Source organism: Pelobates fuscus, chromosome 11, assembly GCF_036172605.1.
Source record: "Pelobates fuscus isolate aPelFus1 chromosome 11, aPelFus1.pri, whole genome shotgun sequence".
NCBI lineage: Eukaryota > Metazoa > Chordata > Amphibia > Anura > Pelobatidae > Pelobates > Pelobates fuscus.
In genome coordinates, this window is record NC_086327.1 from 130,156,875 (window position 1) to 130,178,186 (window position 21,312).

Sequence of the window (21,312 nt, forward strand, 5' to 3'; positions counted from 1 at the left end):
GGGAGGTGTGACTAGGGTTCATAAACAAAGGGATTTAACTCCTAAATGGCAGAGGATTGAGCAGTGAGGCTGCAGGGGCATGTTCTATACACCAAAACTGCTTCATTAAGCTAAAGTTGTTCAGGTGACTATAGTGTCCCTTTAACCCCTTAAGGACGGAGGACGGTTCAGGACCGTCATCGGCATTTTTGCGTTGCCGACCGGTGACGGTCCTGAACCGTCCTAACCGTCCAATGTACTTACCTGATCGCCATCGTTCCCCCGGCGGTGATCGGCGGTGCTCCCGGTGTGGGGAGACTGCCTGCAGCCCAGACAGTCTCCCCATGGCGGTTTAGGACCCCTGTGGCCATGTGATATATATTTATATCAAAATACACTTAGAATGAAATTGTATATATATCTATGTATATATAAATAAATAAAAAGAATGCAAACTATTCATATGTCCATATACAAAATTACATAAATAATTATATAAATATACACGTAGACTTCAAATATATAAATATGCATATATATTTAAATTCTACGTGCGTATTTATGTAATATTTTACATAATTAAGTTATTTTATTGATTGCAATTTAAGGGACCTGCCTGCCAACCCAGGCCGAAAGTCCAGAGAATTTAATTTGCTATCACTGTATTTTACCCTGTAACGTTCTACGACACCCTAAAACCTGTACATGGGGGGTACTGTTTTACTCGGGAGACTTCACTGAACACAAATATTAGTGATTCAAAACAGTAAAACATATCACAGCGATGATATTGTCAGTGAAAGTGACTTTTTTTGCATTTTTCACACACAAACAGCACTTTTACTGATGATATAATTGTTGTGATACATTTTCCAGTTTTGAAACACTAATATTTGTGTTCAGCAAAGTCTCCTGAGTAGAACAGGACCCCCCATGTACAGGTTTTATAGCATTTTTGAAAGTTACAGAGTCAAATATATGGGTCAAATATTTTTACATTGAAAATGGCCAGGTTGGTTACGTTGCTTTGAGAGCGTATGGTAGCCCAGGAATGAGAATTACCCCCATGATGGCATACCATTTGCAAAAGAAGACAACCCAAGGTATTGCAAATGGGGTATGTCCAGTCTTTTTTAGTAACCACTTAGTCACAAACACTGGCCAAAATTAGCGTTCAATTTCGTTTTTTACTTTTTTCACACACAAACAAATATGAACGCTAACTTTGGCCAGTGTTTGCGACTAAGTGGCTACTAAAAAAGTCTGGACATACCCCATATTGAATACCCTGGGTTGTCTACTTTTAAAAAAATATGTACATGTGGGGTGTTATTTAGCAATTTATGACAGATAATAGTGTTACAATGTCACTATTGATACATTTTAAAAATGTATGTTTTGAAACCCAATATCCTACTTGTACTTATAGCCCTATAACATGCAAAAAAATAGCAAAAAGCATGTAAACACTGGGTATTTTTGAACTCAGGACAACATTTTGAATCTATTTAGCAGTTTTTTTCATTCGCTTTTGTAGATGAGTAAAAGATTTTTCACATAAAATTCAAAAAACATGTATTTTTTTCAATTTTTCATCATATTTTTTCATTTTTTTAAAATGAAATTACATGAGATTATATAAATAATGGTATGTAAAGAAAGCCCCTTTTGTCCTGAAAAAAACAATATATAATTTGTATGGGAACAGTAAATGAGAGAGCGGAAAATTACAGCTAAACACAAACACCACAAAAGTGTCAAAAAGATGCCTGGTCGCAAATGTACAACATCGCAAAAAAAGTCCGGTCCTTAAGGGGTTAATAATGTATGAATTGTTGGTAATTAAGAGTGCATTTCAAAATTGCTAAATTTGAACATCCTCAGTTCAGCTGAAATCCACTTTGTGAATATTGTTATGTGCTAGCATACACTATTTATTATGAACACTCTTATTCAATGAAAACTTTACCAAACTAAAATACTAACCCCCCAATATGGAGATATCCCTCGCCCATGAAAGACCCCAAAACGAAGACGTCCCATGTAAGCTAGAGCTACATCCCAGTGCCACTTCTTGTTAAGTAATAACCAGGTGGCAGGATGCAAACACTTGTAATTCTTGCATCACGCAGGTATGGAGACGGGAAGCCCAGATGGAACAACATAGAAAGACTCACCATCTGCAGGTCGGTCACTGCATGTACAACAAGTCCTAACAAACAAACCCACATTGTGCTCCAAGAGCCGGGCATGGAGACCCCAGGGAGGGGGGAGAACAAACTTCCACCTGGATCCCAACCATTTCAAATTCAAATTGGATCCAAGCAAATAAACCACATGAAGGAAGAGGAGATTAATGAGCGAGAGATCAATAGGAAATGTGGATGGTGAAAACGGAAAATCCAGGCTATTTTAGGACATTATTACAGTTACTTAGAACTTTTATTAACAAAATGCATATTTAATTATGGAAATAGACTGAGTTCTATTGAAAGCAGCTGCACTTTCCATCCTAAAACCATTTCACATCAACTATTTAAAACGGTTTCCTTAATGAACCCTGTGCTAAAAAAAATGTTCATACACTATTAACCCCCGCAAGGCTGCTCTGCGAGCTCACAGCGGGGGGCGGAGTACGTAACCCACCATTGCAATAATCATTCTACTAAAATAAAAGCAGTGACACTAAAGGGGGTTAGGTAGACGTTCTCCACCACCAGTAAGCAGCATTAATTTCAAATTAATTCATAACAAATCCTTTAAAACGCAAATGAAACTTTTTTTTCCTGGTTATATTATTATTATTCATTTTGTGAATGTAATCGATGGTAAAATCAGCAGAGTGGCTAAAAAAAAAAAAAGTAGCAAAAAACATAAAAAAAAATTAGATTCAAAACAGCTGAAAGATTATTTTGGCGCTCTACAGAAATTAAGAAAGGAGTTTAATTCATATGAAAGAGATCCATAAATTGGCGCTAACGTGAATGCAGCGAATTTTATACATAACAGTTCAATATTTTACATTAGACATTTGGTTTTAGATAAACACTGGCAATGTAAACCTACTTGCTACTTCCAAAGATGCGTTTCGACTGACGGATTCCCCCAAATAATTTCTTGCAACACAAATATATATCCCTTCATCAGGTTTGCTCCGTCGACCATGAACAATCCGGAGAAAGAAAAGGGAGCCGCTGGGTAAAAGCATACGATGTGAGCGAGGATCGTCCTTATCCGTCTCCACCCTCTCGCCATCTTTATACCACTCAATAATTGGCGTAGGGCGGCCCTCGGCTTTGCAGTTCAGAGTTGCAGGTTCTCCCTTGGACACAATGTGATCGGACGGATGTTCCACAATTCGGGGAGGGAAGTCTTCAATTCGAGGTCTGGACCCTGGACAGAGGAGTAATTGGAAAAAGTTAGAATGTGAGAATTATTAGGAAATAACACATTGACAGATTAGAAAAGACAGTGAGAAGGAACGTACACAGCGTCCCAGATGGAGGGACAATCGGTGTTTGCCATGGACTACTACTGCAGTAACATGGGCTACCATGAGAGATTAGCCTGCCACGGCTTCCAACAAAACGCATGACGCTGCCCATTTCAATATTCACACGTGTCAATAAGCATCCCCACACCACCTCCTGAATCTCCCTGAATCTCCTGCCAGCTATAGGACTACGGAACTTAAAAGGCAGAAAAGATTTGGAGGAATCGTGCTCCCAACAAATCTGCATTTTTAGACACTTTTGTTTCATTACTTTTAATGAAGAATTCCTCAATTATATATCTAAATACCCACGAAATGCCAGATTACTACAAGTATATGCATTAAGACTTTCCAAACCAGCCATGGTCAGAAATTAATAAACCATGCAATCCATCTTCAACCTGATAAAGAGGAGGATCTAGGGGGCATGGACCCTCAGTCAATCATTCCAACAAGCCCTTTTATCGCTATGCCCCCATACCACCCTCTATCTGCAATTCGATAACTGTGAGGAACTGGGGGGCACTCTCTGTAAATCTTTCTAACACTCCCTTTATCTTTACACCCTGCACACCACTCTCCATCTGCAACCTGATGTAAATCTTTCCAACACCCCTTCATCTGTACTCCTGAGTCCATTACAGTCTGTACCATGTGCCAGTTTGTGAAAGGTGAACCCAGGGCAGATATCGTGACGCTCTGGGTCCTGGAGTCAACCAATGTATGTCTCATCTCTCCCTTTTCTTGACCTTTGTTTGACAAATAGTGTCCAAAAATGAGGGCTGACAGTCTTGCATCAATAAATAAGTCATGCTCAGCCCATAAGGGTCACAGAGAATGAAAAGCAGCCAGTTGTAGAGTTTGCTATTTTCAGTCTGACCCCATCGCTCGGGTGCTTATTGAACAAAAGCATCACAACATCGCCTCATTTCTCATCTATTCATAGGGATGTCAGATACTGAGAGATGACAGAGTACTAGATATTGTATTGTATTAAATCAGGGATACATTGTACTGTATCGCACATTAGATATTGAGATTTATTTTCTATAATATTGGTTGTGAGCATGCAGGTATAAAGAGGAGCTGGATACACGCCTCATTAACCTGCGAAACGCATGGATTGGAGAGCATGGCTATAGACCGATCCGGAAAGGCTGAGGAAGAGGATCTTAGGACATGTTTACTCTGCTCCTTCACTCAATGCCAGGAATGGACCCCGCTGAACGATGCCAGTAATGGACCCCGCTGAACGATGCCAGTAATGGACCCCGATAAACAATGCCAGTAATGGACCCCGATAAACAATGCCAGTAATGGACCCCGATAAACAATGCCAGTAATGGACCCCGATAAACAATGCCAGTAATGGACCCCGATAAACAATGCCAGTAATGGACCCCGATAAACAATGCCAGTAATGGACCCCGATAAACAATGCCAGTAATGGACCCCGATAAACAATGCCAGTAATGGACCCAGATAAACAATGCCAGTAATGGACCCCGATAAACAATGCCAGTAATGGACCCCGATAAACAATGCCAGTAATGGACCCCGATAAACAATGCCAGTAATGGACCCAGATAAACAATGCCAGTAATGGACCCCGATAAACAATGCCAGTAATGGACCCCGATAAACCATGCCAGTAATGGACCCCGATAAACCATGCCAGTAATGGACCCCGATAAACCATGCCAGTAATGGACCCCGATAAACGATGCCAGTAATGGACCCCGATAAACGATGCCAGTAATGGACCCCGATAAACGATGCCAGTAATGGACCCCGATAAACGATGCCAGTAATGGACCCCGATAAACGATGCCAGTAATGGACCCCGATAAACGATGCCAGTAATGGACCCCGCTGAACAATGCCAGTAATGGACCCCGATAAACAATGCCAGTAATGGACCCCGATAAACAATGCCAGTAATGGACCCCGATAAACAATGCCAGTAATGGACCCCGATAAACGATGCCAGTAATGGACCCCGCTGAACGATGCCAGTAATGGACCCCGCTGAACGATGCCAGTAATGGACCCCGCTGAACGATGCCAGTAATGGACCCCGCTGAACGATGCCAGTAATGGACCCCGCTGAACGATGCCAGTAATGGACCCCGCTGAACGATGCCAGTAATGGACCCTGCTGAACGATGCCAGTAATGGACCCCGCTGAACGATGCCAGTAATGGACCCCGCTGAACGATGCCAGTAATGGACCCCGCTGAACGATGCCAGTAATGGACCCCGCTGAACGATGCCAGTAATGGACCCCGCTGAACGATGCCAGTAATGGACCCCGCTGAACGATGCCAGTAATGGACCCCGCTGAACGATGCCAGTAATGGACCCCGCTGAACGATGCCAGTAATGGACCCCGCTGAACGATGCCAGTAATGGACCCCGCTGAACGATGCCAGTAATGGACCCCGCTGAACGATGCCAGTAATGGACCCCGCTGAACGATGCCAGTAATGGACCCCGCTGAACAATGCCAGGAATGGACCCCGCTGAACAATGCCAGGAATGGACCCCGCTGAACGATGCCAGGAATGGACCCCGCTGAACGATGCCAGGAATGGACCCCGCTGAACGATGCCAGTAATGGACCCCGCTGAACGATGCCAGTAATGGACCCCGCTGAACGATGCCAGTAATGGACCCCGCTGAACGATGCCAGTAATGGACCCCGCTGAATGATGCCAGTAATGGACCCCGCTGAACGATGCCAGGAATGGACCCTGTTGAACAGTTCACGTCCAGTTTATATACTCTTAATAGAGATTTATTAAGTGGGTGAAATCATTTGTGATTTTGTGTTTGGTTAATAAAAGATATGTGCATGGCTGGAGCCCCTTGTCTGCGCTTTCCTTTTTAGGTCATTGAAGTAGATGGGACTGGGCTCTATTATAAATTGAGGAATAAACAAAGTGCTCCATTTAGTTCGCAAAGGCACAACACATTCAAAAAAAAAAAAAAAAACCTTTGAGGCACTTGGATACAATACTGGGACTGGTGCTTTCTTAATCCTATAAGTAAGTGTGTATTACTTATTCTTAATCATTTCTCATCCGTCTAAATCATTAGCAGCGAAAAGACTAGCGTGGAAGGGATACAATAACCTACACTTGTCCTCAGCCTGCACCCTCAGCACCGACACTCATCCCCCTCCCAGACCCCACCACAGCCTCCATGATATCTCCTTTTTATAAATTGTAAACAAACCCATTGCTCCTATAAATACATCTTACATCATACTTCACCTCTCGTGACATCATACTTCACCTCTCGTGACATTTTGGACGCCTGTTACACGGTAAGCTTGTCTGAGCAGAGTGCTCATCGCCTTTAACTCCTCTGTCTAACTTATTCTGCTGTAGTTACTGAATTTTTAGTCGTACATTGTACAGTGCTGCATAACATGTTGGTGCGCTACAAGTAATAATCATTTTTATAGCTTTGAGAGGCAGCCATTTCCATTTAATATACTCGCTACAGCAATGCATAGCAAACTGTTTGGGGATTTAATTAACATGAAATTAAATAGGCATATAAAACCAACTAACAAACGATTCAAAAAGTAAAAAGGTGCTACGAATTACACAGACAAGGAAATACACAGGCACGCACAGACACACACAACCACAATAAGAAGAGACTGGTAGTATATACATAAACAAAGACACACACAAGCAAACAGAAACACAGACTCTCCAGCTCCATATATGAGAATAAGTGGATACGAAATTACAGAATTTAATGAGTTTATAAAGAAATACACCATATCCTCATGTTGGGCAGACTAGATGGGCCGAACGGGCCGTCACATTCTATGCTTCTATGTTCTGTAAGTGCTCCCAAATCCCCTCCCAAAGGATATCTGATCCACAAATAAGAGATCAATTGCATTGAAACTATAAACTCTTCAGCAATCTATTGATCGGCCTTGATATAGCCACTAGATCATTTATCAATATTACAGGATGGTTTACGGATTGTCGACCGATCATTAGAACTGCATCTTCAGATAATAAAAATTATTATATTTTAACTTCAGATTCTTTAAATGAATTGACCAGATTTTACATTTTTATTCTTCTTCGATAAGTCATATTTCCAATTCAGCTCTACATTCTGTGCTACTATATATTAAGAATAAAAGGGCTTTTCTTTAACATAGTGACACGTACAGATAGTGAGGGGGGTCAAATCCTTACGTATGTACGTTTATAATAGCCTTACTGCACTGTAGCAATAACAGTCAATAATAATATCACAGAGTTAGAATGTCACAGAAATGATCCGTGCAGCAATAAACCATCGTCCAGGGAAGATCTACCTGCAGGACATTGTCTGGAGCAACAGCCTGCATTATTACATTTGACGTGATCTATTGACTAACCGGAGTGGTTTTAATCTTTTTTACCTTATACTTGTACAGAAGAAAAACAGAAAAGGCAAAAAAAAATTCTTAAAAGGAAAAAAAGCATAACATGCACAGTGACTGCCATATTGGGAGTAGGGGCTCATTCAACGCCTTGCATAGATAATAACATCCCCCGCCGTTAACTGGAGCGGATGGAAGGGGCGATAAATGTTGGATTGGTGAGCAGAGCCTACTGTAAACGTTACGCATTCAATGCAGCGCTGCCTAAATAATACGCAATGTATCATTATAAGAATTGTACATCTACAGAGCTAGCCAAAAAAACCTGTATAAAAAAAAAATAAAATGTATTAAGACATCAAGGGATGAATACAAGTTAACTTTGACCTCTACAATTACTAGAGGTGCTCAAAGCGGTTGCCATTAACGTCCAGACTCTTATTAAACGGAGCAACGGGCAACGTGGCCCAAAGTTTGCAGTGGGCTTGCTGCACGAGCCGTTTCAATTTCTTCCTGGAGAGCTGCCTGTGTAGCTGGTTTTCTGCAAAACACGACATCTTTTATGGGCCCCAAAGGGTAATAGTCGAGAGGTGTTAAATCAGGAGAATGTGCGGGGAACTCAACTGCACCTTTTCGTCCTATCCAGTGCCCTAGAAACGGCATGTGCAGCAATCCCACTGCAATCGTTGGGCAACTCTCTTCCTGACAATCTCCTATGAATTCATCATCCACAATGAATGACAAGTGGAAAGCATCATGAAAAAGGACAAACACGCTCACTGCGAGACGGGAAAATAACAACTTCCTGTTTACATTCAGTAAATACCAGGCTCCTATCATTCTGTAATGGCAGTAACCAGAAAGGAAGCAACCTGTAGGCTTTATAAACCACTGAAAGGATCATTATAACAATAATACTACGCAAGGATAGGCTATCGCCACACAGAAAGCGATGCATCAAATACAATATTACAGATATTAAAGGAGACAACAAAGGAGATATCACAGAATGCGGGCGATATTACAGAATGCGGGCGATATTACAGAATGCGGGCGATATTACAGAATGCGGGCGATATTATAGAATGGGGCGATATCACTGAATGCGGGCGATATCACTGAATGCGGGCGATATCACTGAATGCGGGCGATATCACTGAATGCGGGCGATATTACAGAATGGGGCGATATTACAGAATGGGGGCGATATTACAGAATCGGGCAATACTACAGAATGCGAGAATATCACTGAATGCGGGCGATATTACAGAATGCAGGCGATATTATAGAATGGGGCGATATTACAGAATGGGGGCGATATTACAGAATGCGGGCGATATTACAGAATGCGGGCGATATTACAGAATGCGGGCGATATTACAGAATGCGGGCGATATTACAGAATGCGGGCGATATTACAGAATGCAGGCAATATTACAGAATGCGGGCAATATTACAGAATGCGGGCAATATTACAGAATGCGGGCAATATTACAGAATGCGGGCGATACTGCAGAATGCGGGCGATACTGCAGAATGCGGGCGATACTGCAGAATGCGGGCGATACTGCAGAATGCGGGCGATACTACAGAATGCGGGCGATACTACAGAATGGGGCAATATCACAGAATGCGGGCGATATCACTGAATGCGGGCAATTTACAGAATGCGGGCGATATCACTGAATGCGGGCGATATCGCAGAATGGGGCGATACTGCAGAATGGGGCGATACTGCAGAATGGGGCGATACTACAGAATGCGGTCGATACTACAGAATGCGGGCGATACTACAGAATGCGGGCGATACTACAGAATGCGGGCGATACTACAGAATGCGGGCGATATCACTGAATGCGGGCGATATTACAGAATGGGGGCGATATTACAGAATGGGGGCGATATTACAGAATGGGGGCGATATTACTGAATGTGGGCAATATTCCAGAATGCGGGCGATATGGCAGAATGTGGGCGATATGGCAGAATGCGGGCGATATGGCAGAATGCGGGCGATATGGCAGAATGCGGGCGATATGGCAGAATGCGGGCGATATGGCAGAATGTGGGCGATATGGCAGAATGTGGGCGATATGGCAGAATGCGGGTGAGATGGCAGAATGCGGGCGATATTACAGAATGTGGGCGATATGGCAGAATGTGGGCGATATGGCAGAATGTGGGCGATATGGCAGAATGCGGGCGATATGGCAGAATGCGGGTGAGATGGCAGAATGTGCCGATATTACAGAATGTGGGCAATATGGCAGAATGTGGGCGATATGGCAGAATGTGGGCGATATGGCAGAATTGAACGATATGACAGAATGCGGGCGATATGGCAGAATGCGGGTGATATGGCAGAATGTGGGCGATATGGCAGAATGCGGGCGATATGGCAGAATTGGACGATATGGCAGAATGCAGCGCCATGGATAAAGAGAGGGATTATACACAACATATTCTGCTAAAATTATTTTTTCGGAAGTGGTTCCTGGATCTTGGTGAAGGGAGGATGAACAAATTAAGCCAGAAGGTCAAATAAAGCCATGAATGTAAATGAACATTTAACCCAACATACTTTTGGTGACTCCTCACAGAGTCTGCAAGCGACAGACTTTCTCAGCTGTCCCCGTTTAATCTAATAACAGGACTCCCGGGGCCTCAACACACTTTACCCCCCTGTGAGTCAGATGTCAGGCTCACATCTCCATCTGGCCACAGTAAGAAAACAACTGCAAAATCCAAAAAGCCTCTTCCAGAAAACGGTGCATTTTACCGCTGCATGGAGCGAGGAATGATGGGAGTTGAAGGGTCCATGATTACTTTCTGGCACCGAGATGGGTCGGATTGCCACCATCTTTTCCACCACCGCCAACCAATCTAGAAAACTTGCTATAATGTTGGAATTGGAGAACCTAAACTCACCGGGTTTTAAAGGGGGTTGGCATTTTACAAACTATAATCACTTAACCAGTATGTACGACCAGCACATTGACAATAAAACAGCAATCTGCGAAAAACGAGAACGGAAAGTGAAAAATATTAAATTGGTGACTATTGCAAAAAAATACTCTTTGTATTTGGCGTTTTACTACATGAACCAAAGTATGATTTACAGCAATTACCAAGAATACAACGGATTCCATGCCCTCGGCGCTAGCTGTAACTAAATATACAAACTGCCTGTAAAACTCAATTAAGGCAAACACATTCCCCCAATAATATCCCTGACACATTTCATACTATAATTAATGTCAAACACGGATCAGTTTTACATTAGGTCACTGGAGAACGAGATCTGTTCGCACTCCGTGAAATGTGGCGTTTTTGACAGGTGTTGGCGTATAAAAAGAGAGAGGTTAGTGCTGGTGAAAAATATCTCCGAGCGGTTTAATAAGCTCCGAATGTCTCTGGGTCAGTGACGCCCCTCTTGTTACAGTAACTGCGCAAAGTCACATTGTGCAAGGATTTCTGCATTTATCAACCTGCTCGATTCACAGCCATCTCCACAGAACAGCTGCCCAAGAAATAAAACCTCTCCGTAATCTAGATAAAAAATACCTCTCAGATGGATAAATCAACTCATCTGCCGCTTTCTGATCGTTTAGTAGAATGTAAAACAGCACTCCAAATAAATTCATAGATTTATCTGTATCAGAAAACGCATTAACAGATAAGATTGCGCCCTACCCAGGCTGTACTAAAGGGGTGTCCAATCGGTCTCCTCGATAACGCTGCACTTTCCGTGTCTCGTTATGCTAGATGAGAAATAGAACAACCGCTGAGAACGCATCTCTTAGAGTCCATCTCGCAGCATCCCCAGCCCCCACGCACTCTCCAGGTTTCATTATAAAAAGCAATTCTTAGACCATAATAAAAACACTTTGCCCATAGTTATTGGTTCTAATATGAGAAAAAGGTTAAACAATGAACTTTCTCTGCTTTAACAGCTGGAAGCGGACGGATGGAGGGGGATTTCTTCCTGTTGATAAATAACACACAGGATGATAGATTATAACCACTCGGAGTAATAACAGCACGGCTGTAAGTCTAGATATGTCTAGATATGCAGTCGATCCCTTGGGAACCATAGAGGGCAAACACAAGGCTCAGACAAAGTAAGTGACATGGGGGAAAGGAGGGTAACAGCACCCATGGTTCCCTATGTAAATTCAGCCCTTGGGACTCTTAATGGATTTTTTCACTCTTGAAAACAGTTTTGGTATTCTGTGCCATGGCTAATATAACGCAGACTGCAATGCCAGGGCTAATATAACGCAGACTGCAATGCCAGGGCTAATATAACGCAGACTGCAATGCCAGGGCTAATATAACGCAGACTGCAATGCCAGGGCTAATATAACACAGACTGCAATGCCAGGGCAAATATAACCAAGACTGCAGTGCCAGGGCTAATATAACACAGACTGCAGTGCCAGGGCTAATATAACACAGACTGCAATGCCAGGGCTAATATAACGCAGACTGCAGTGCCAGGGCTAATATAACACAGACTGCAATGCCAGGGCTAATATAACGCAGACTGCAATGCCAGGGCTAATATAACGCAGACTGCAGTGCCAGGGCTAATATAACACAGACTGCAATGCCAGGGCTAATATAACCCAGACTGCAGTGCCAGGGCTAATATAACACAGACTGCAATGCCATGGCTAATATAACCCAGACTGCAATGCCAGGGCTAATATAACCCAGACTGCAATGCCAGGGCTAATATAACACAGACTGCAGTGCCAGGGCCAATATAACACAGACTGCAATGCCATGGCTAATATAACCCAGACTGCAATGCCAGGGCTAATATAACCCAGACTGCAATGCCAGGGCTAATATAACCCAGACTGCAATGCCAGGGCTAATATAACCCAGACTGCAATGCCAGGGCTAATATAACCCAGACTGCAGTGCCAGGGCTAATATAACACAGACTGCAATGCCAGGGCTAATATAACACAGACTGCAATGCCAGGGCTAATATAACCCAGACTGCAGTGCCAGGGCTAATATAACACAGACTGCAATGCCAGGTCTAATATAACCCAGACTGCAATGCCAGGGCTAATATAACACAGACTGCAGTGCCAGGGCTAATATAACACAGACTGCAGTGCCAGGGCTAATATAACACAGACTGCAGTGCCAGGGCTAATATAACACAGACTGCAATGCCAGGGCTAATATAACACAGACTGCAATGCCAGGGCTAATATAACGCAGACTGCAGTGCCAGGGCTAATATAACACAGACTGCAATGCCAGGGCTAATATAACGCAGACTGCAATGCCAGGGCTAATATAACACAGACTGCAATGCCAGGGCTAATATAACGCAGACTGCAGTGCCAGGGCTAATATAACACAGACTGCAATGCCAGGGCTAATATAACCCAGACTGCAGTGCCAGGGCTAATATAACACAGACTGCAATGCCATGGCTAATATAACACAGACTGCAATGCCAGGGCTAATATAACGCAGACTGCAATGCCAGGGCTAATATAACACAGACTGCAATGCCAGGGCTAATATAACGCAGACTGCAGTGCCAGGGCTAATATAACGCAGACTGCAGTACCAGGGCTAATATAACACAGACTGCAATGCCAGGGCTAATATAACACAGACTGCAATGCCAGGGCTAATATAACCCAGACTGCAGTGCCAGGGCTAATATAACACAGACTGCAATGCCAGGGCCAATATAACACAGACTGCAATGCCATGGCTAATATAACCCAGACTGCAATGCCAGGGCTAATATAACCCAGACTGCAATGCCAGGGCTAATATAACCCAGACTGCAATGCCAGGGCTAATATAACCCAGACTGCAGTGCCAGGGCTAATATAACACAGACTGCAATGCCAGGGCCAATATAACCCAGACTGCAATGCCAGGGCTAATATAACCCAGACTGCAATGCCAGGGCTAATATAACCCAGACTGCAATGCCAGGGCTAATATAACCCAGACTGCAATGCCAGGGCTAATATAACCCAGACTGCAGTGCCAGGGCTAATATAACGCAGACTGCAGTGCCAGGGCTAATATAACACAGACTGCAATGCCAGGGCTAATATAACCCAGACTGCAGTGCCAGGGCTAATATAACACAGACTGCAATGCCAGGGCCAATATAACACAGACTGCAATGCCATGGCTAATATAACCCAGACTGCAATGCCAGGGCTAATATAACCCAGACTGCAATGCCAGGGCTAATATAACCCAGACTGCAGTGCCAGGGCTAATATAACACAGACTGCAATGCCAGGGCTAATATAACACAGACTGCAATGCCAGGGCTAATATAACCCAGACTGCAGTGCCAGGGCTAATATAACACAGACTGCAATGCCAGGGCTAATATAACCCAGACTGCAATGCCAGGGCTAATATAACGCAGACTGCAGTGCCAGGGCTAATATAACACAGACTGCAATGCCAGGGCTAATATAACCCAGACTGCAATGCCAGGGCTAATATAACCCAGACTGCAATGCCAGGGCTAATATAACACAGACTGCAATGCCAGGGCTAATATAACGCAGACTGCAATGCCAGGGCTAATATAACGCAGACTGCAGTGCCATGGCTAATATAACACAGACTGCAATGCCAGGGCTAATATAACGCAGACTGCAGTGCCAGGGCTAATATAACACAGACTGCAATGCCATGGCTAATATAACCCAGACTGCAATGCCAGGGCTAATATAACCCAGACTGCAATGCCAGGGCTAATATAACCCAGACTGCAATGCCAGGGCTAATATAACCCAGACTGCAGTGCCAGGGCTAATATAACACAGACTGCAATGCCATGGCTAATATAACCCAGACTGCAATGCCAGGGCTAATATAACCCAGACTGCAATGCCAGGGCTAATATAACCCAGACTGCAGTGCCAGGGCCAATATAACACAGACTGCAATGCCATGGCTAATATAACCCAGACTGCAATGCCAGGGCTAATATAACCCAGACTGCAATGCCAGGGCTAATATAACCCAGACTGCAATGCCAGGGCTAATATAACCCAGACTGCAGTGCCAGGGCTAATATAACACAGACTGCAATGCCAGGGCTAATATAACACAGACTGCAATGCCAGGGCTAATATAACACAGACTGCAATGCCAGGGCTAATATAACCCAGACTGCAGTGCCAGGGCTAATATAACACAGACTGCAATGCCAGGGCTAATATAACCCAGACTGCAATGCCAGGGCTAATATAACGCAGACTGCAGTGCCAGGGCTAATATAACACAGACTGCAATGCCAGGGCTAATATAACACAGACTGCAATGCCAGGGCTAATATAACCCAGACTGCAGTGCCAGGGCTAATATAACACAGACTGCAATGCCAGGGCCAATATAACACAGACTGCAATGCCATGGCTAATATAACCCAGACTGCAATGCCAGGGCTAATATAACCCAGACTGCAATGCCAGGGCTAATATAACCCAGACTGCAATGCCAGGGCTAATATAACCCAGACTGCAGTGCCAGGGCTAATATAACGCAGACTGCAGTGCCAGGGCTAATATAACACAGACTGCAATGCCAGGGCTAATATAACCCAGACTGCAGTGCCAGGGCTAATATAACACAGACTGCAATGCCAGGGCCAATATAACACAGACTGCAATGCCATGGCTAATATAACCCAGACTGCAATGCCAGGGCTAATATAACCCAGACTGCAATGCCAGGGCTAATATAACCCAGACTGCAGTGCCAGGGCTAATATAACACAGACTGCAATGCCAGGGCTAATATAACACAGACTGCAATGCCAGGGCTAATATAACCCAGACTGCAGTGCCAGGGCTAATATAACACAGACTGCAATGCCAGGGCTAATATAACCCAGACTGCAATGCCAGGGCTAATATAACGCAGACTGCAGTGCCAGGGCTAATATAACACAGACTGCAATGCCAGGGCTAATATAACACAGACTGCAATGCCAGGGCTAATATAACCCAGACTGCAATGCCAGGGCTAATATAACACAGACTGCAATGCCAGGGCTAATATAACGCAGACTGCAATGCCAGGGCTAATATAACGCAGACTGCAGTGCCATGGCTAATATAACGCAGACTGCAGTGCCAGGGCTAATATAACACAGACTGCAATGCCAGGGCTAATATAACGCAGACTGCAGTGCCAGGGCTAATATAACACAGACTGCAATGCCAGGGCTAATATAACCCAGACTGCAGTGCCAGGGCTAATATAACACAGACTGCAATGCCAGGGCCAATATAACACAGACTGCAATGCCATGGCTAATATAACCCAGACTGCAATGCCAGGGCTAATATAACCCAGACTGCAATGCCAGGGCTAATATAACCCAGACTGCAATGCCAGGGCTAATATAACCCAGACTGCAGTGCCAGGGCTAATATAACGCAGACTGCAGTGCCAGGGCTAATATAACACAGACTGCAATGCCAGGGCTAATATAACCCAGACTGCAGTGCCAGGGCTAATATAACCCAGACTGCAGTGCCAGGGCTAATATAACACAGACTGCAATGCCAGGGCCAATATAACACAGACTGCAATGCCATGGCCAATATAACCCAGACTGCAATGCCAGGGCTAATATAACCCAGACTGCAATGCCAGGGCTAATATAACACAGACTGCAATGCCAGGGCTAATATAACCCAGACTGCAGTGCCAGGGCTAATATAACCCAGACTGCAATGCCAGGGCTAATATAACCCAGACTGCAATGCCAGGGCTAATATAACCCAGACTGCAATGCCAGGGCTAATATAACGCAGACTGCAATGCCAGGGCTAATATAACGCAGACTGCAGTGCCATGGCTAATATAACGCAGACTGCAGTGCCAGGGCTAATATAACACAGACTGCAATGCCAGGGCTAATATAACCCAGACTGCAATGCCAGGGCTAATATAACCCAGACTGCAGTGCCAGGGCTAATATAACGCAGACTGCAGTGCCAGGGCTAATATAACACAGACTGCAATGCCAGGGCTAATATAACCCAGACTGCAGTGCCAGGGCTAATATAACCCAGACTGCAATGCCAGGGCCAATATAACCCAGACTGCAATGCCAGGGCTAATATAACCCAGACTGCAATGCCATGGCCAATATAACCCAGACTGCAATGCCAGGGCTAATATAACACAAACTGCAATGCCATGGCTAATATAACACAGACTGCAATGCCAGGGCTAATATAACCCAGACTGCAATGCCATGGCCAATATAACCCAGACTGCAATGCCAGGGCTAATATAACACAGACTGCAATGCCATGGCTAATATAACACAGACTGCAATGCCAGGGCTAATATAACCCAGACTGCAATGCCAGGGCCAATATAACCCAGACTGCAATGCCAGGGCCAATATAACCCAGACTGCAGTGCCAGGGCTAATATAAAACACAGACTGCAGTGCCATGGCCAATATAACACAGACTGCAGTGCCATGGCTAATATAACCCAGACTGCAATGCCAGGGCTAATATAACCCAGACTGCAGTGCCAGTGCTAATATAACCCAGACTGCAGTGCCATGGCTAATATAACCCAGACTGCAGTGCCAGGGCCAATATAACACAGACTGCAGTGCCAGTGCTAATATAACCCAGACTGCAGTGCCAGTGCTAATATAACCCAGACTGCAGTGACATGGCTAATATAACACAGTTTGCAATGCCAGGGCTAATATAACGCAGACTGCAATGCCAGGGCTAATATAACCCAGACTGCAATACCAGGGCTAATATAACACAGACTTTGGTATAATAAAATTTGTCTGCCATCCTCCTCTGAGGTAGGTTATAATTTCCCCCCAATACTCCCAAATCCCTGGGGTAGATTATAAATTGGTTCCGATTCCCCCAGAGTAGATGATTATTTGTCCCCCATTCAGTATAGGGTTGATACTGCCCCTCGCTACAGACCCTAATATTTAATAGTGTATGATGGTTTTTGTTCAGTATCCCGTCCTACATTGGCAAATTTAAATTCCTGTTTGTTATAAAAGATCTTTAAACCATTGTGTTGTTTTTTGTTTTGTTTTTGGTGATCTGAAAAGCTTGTTCTAGTTCGGATTCCTTCATTGAGCTTCGTTCAGGGTTTGAGAAGCGTAACGCAGCAGTTTTGTGGCGGAGGTGAAACAGCAAACGATGCAAACCAACAGCTCCAACTATCCCACAGCGGATCGAGAGCATTACCTGCCAAGATTAACAGCAGATAAACACACAGTCTCACTACCCTCCTCAATAAACTCACCATTCACTCCCCAGAAGGTGAGAAATTCAGAAAGTGTCAGATAATCCCACAATTCCCCAACTAACTTGCTAATCTGGGAAATAATAAACCCTCTTTAGCATCTCAAACTGGGGCCCACCGGATATTGCTGGACTACAATTCCCATTATCCTCTGGCCATCTATTACATTCAAAGAATTCTGTAAGCTGTCTGGATGGCGAGTGTTTGAGAGGAATCCCTCGTAACATCTTAGGTGGAACCGCCGGACACAGCGGTAATCAAAAATCACGTTATTGCCGTGATAACACTATTCACACAGCCGGCAAAGCAAACCACAGAACAGCTTCAACACAAACATGGACACTGCACAAAGAAACAGCATAAACCGCGAGCACGGTGCTCGAAGCCATTCGACGATGCATCGGTTAGGATCCATGGTGTAAAATCTCCATTCACAACACACGGACTCGCAGAGGGAGGTATCTTGTGTAATTTGAAATTCCTCTGCTGTTTGAAAAGAAGTTAATTAAAGCCACGTGCATTTTGCAAAGGAAACGCACACAACAAGTGTTGGAAAAATTAACACTTTGTATTCCAGTGCGGGTTTAAGAATGAGTTTCTAACAGAGTTGCTCTGACCGAGTGGCCAGAATTTGCTGCGTGATGGAATCAGCCTGGGATTTATCCAGGGTATACAACGGGTTAAGAAGACAATCTAAATATATACATTAGATACGTGAAGGGCAAGAAAAACAGTTGCGCCCTTTAGGAAAACAAACATTGAAATTTCACATTTGGCTTATATCCATATTTACTAACATATTGGGGTTTATTCAATAAACTGGGATTTGGGCCAAAATTAGAGAATTAGAAAAAAAAATGTAACTCTAGCTATTATTCTATGGTAGTTTGGCACAAAACGTGCATATAAAGCAGTTTTCCTGACAGTTGGCGGTTTACTCAATAAGTCCCGATTCAGACTATAATAACATCATTCACTAAACGGCGAATTGTCAGGAATGTGTTTTGGATCGACAAAGTAAAAGCAAAAATAGCCGACTATGAAAATTATATTTTGTAATAAAAAAGAAGGTCCAGTAAATTCGGGTTAAACGCTTTGTGAGTTGATTGTAAAACCAAGTGGGAGGTCCCATCATTGAAAACCCATTTTAAAAGGTCCCCTATAAAAAGTAATGTAGATAAAAGTTTTGGACAATAGTTTTGATTCTCTGTGTTGTAGGTTTACTGATTAGCTGGCTCTCATTGTCAATACAATGCTTTGTGACTCGCATTCACCAACCTGCTCACATTCTCATCCTCCTACCAGAGTTGCTATAGATCTCTCCTTAGAACAACCTAAAAAGCAGATTAGAAGATTTGATCCCACTGCTGGGAGAGAAAAAGGCCAGTAATACCTTTCCCTGTAACGTCAAATGGCTTCCTGCAATGTCCCCTGGCCAGGACCAGGAATTCAATTGAAAATTTTGAGGCAGATTAGGATAAAGAAAGAGTTTTTGTCAATTACAACATTCCATTTAAAGACAATAGTTGGGTAACGTTAAGAGAATCCATCCAAGTTGGCGAATGGCCCCGAGCAGCAGGCGTACAGCAATTCTAGTCTTTTATTGTTATTTAGACGAACCAACTACGGCCATTCATGCATAATTACAGTGTCCGTTCCTGTGAGGTCATGGAAGACAAAGGGGATATATAAAGTGATTTATCTCTCTCTCAAACATCTCTCCACCAAGTGCTTCGACCTCTGAAAAAATATTTTTTAATAAAACATTGCTCAAGTGAAAAGTGACAGAACTCTTTAAATGACTTGAGCAAAGCTGGATGCTACATCACTGGCAGGGAAACAGAAAGCAAGCCGCCGGGCATTAACGAGGGGACGGAAAACATCTCGTAATGATATAAAATGAAAAATATCTGTGCATCACAAAGCCATCTATCAGACAAGGTACAGGACAGATACGGTTAGCCTGAATGTGGAGCTAGAGGGGTGAGAAACATGGAACTGTGTTCATTAAATATCGCAATATCGTAGGAAACGTGCCATCCAGTCCCCGTCACCCAAAAAGCTGACAATCTAAAAAGCAGTCATGCCAGTTTGTATCAAATCTGCATTCATAAACAAATCATGAACTAGACAAAAGTATACTGAGACAGACACAGATTACTACACAAGGATTTAGAGAAATGGAAAAGGAATTTAAATTTAGAATTTCTTCAATTCAAAGTCAGAAAAATGCATCTAACTTTACCTTTCGCACAATCTAAATGTAATATTAAGACGAGGAATGATTTATTTTATAGCACGAAGACAGGGTAGTAAAATATAAACCAATATTATTCCCTGAATAACCGTCAGTTTATACAAATCACATCCTAAATCGCTGTCTCTTTAAGATGCTGGGCACAGTCTCCTGTTACACTCCTCAGCTGTAAAGAGCTTTAAACTGGTGATAAAAGGAGACCCCCTCTCCCATAACACAATGGCTGCAGCATAGAAAATACAAGATTCAAAGGAGCCTCCAGTTTAAAGTGTGATCAGGAGGAATGGCTTTAACCAGGATGTACTTTACAAAGTCTGAACGTATGGCCTCTCGTTTAACCTCCATGGATTTATTTTTAACAGTTGTCGGCCCTTAAAATGAAATCGCACTCAAACTGTTTACATTATGGAAGAAAAATGTAAACTTGGAATCCCTGTGTATACAGCTCCCTTCCTGAGCCGCCACGCTGGGCAGGGACAGCGAACATGTGAATCTACGGAATGCAGCAATTAGCAAGCGCTCAATCAACCCACGGCCTTGACATCTCCAACGGGATTTCCTCTTATAGAATATTCTTATCCAGGAAGGCCAGCATGGGGGAAGCCCTAACCTACATATACACAGCGTGGAACGTGTAAATACCTGCAAGATTCTTAGTGTTCGAATAAACTCATTATTATCCCATGTTCCATTTATCGCCTTCATTTTACATATACGAATCTCAAGGCAGTTCTATTCACCTTTTAGTAGAGTCCTGGTGGATCCCATAGTGTGTCCTGCTGCCATCCTTTCTCCTAACTGAACTACACACACATCCAGACATTCACCATCTAGGTGTCAATTCAAAATATTAACTCT

At 43.6% G+C, this 21,312-nt stretch overlaps 1 protein-coding gene across 2 annotated transcripts in view; it reads right to left on the reverse strand.

Annotated features, from left to right (window-relative positions):
* The window catches only part of ROBO3 (roundabout guidance receptor 3), a 272,235-nt gene that overhangs the window by 104,102 nt on the left and 146,821 nt on the right, over nucleotides 1-21,312 (reverse strand). For both annotated transcript variants that reach the window (XM_063435427.1, XM_063435428.1), the window contains exon 2: nucleotides 3,046-3,372. In XM_063435427.1, coding sequence (XP_063291497.1) covers nucleotides 3,046-3,372 — 327 coding nt within the window. The remainder of the gene's footprint in view (nucleotides 1-3,045; nucleotides 3,373-21,312) is intronic.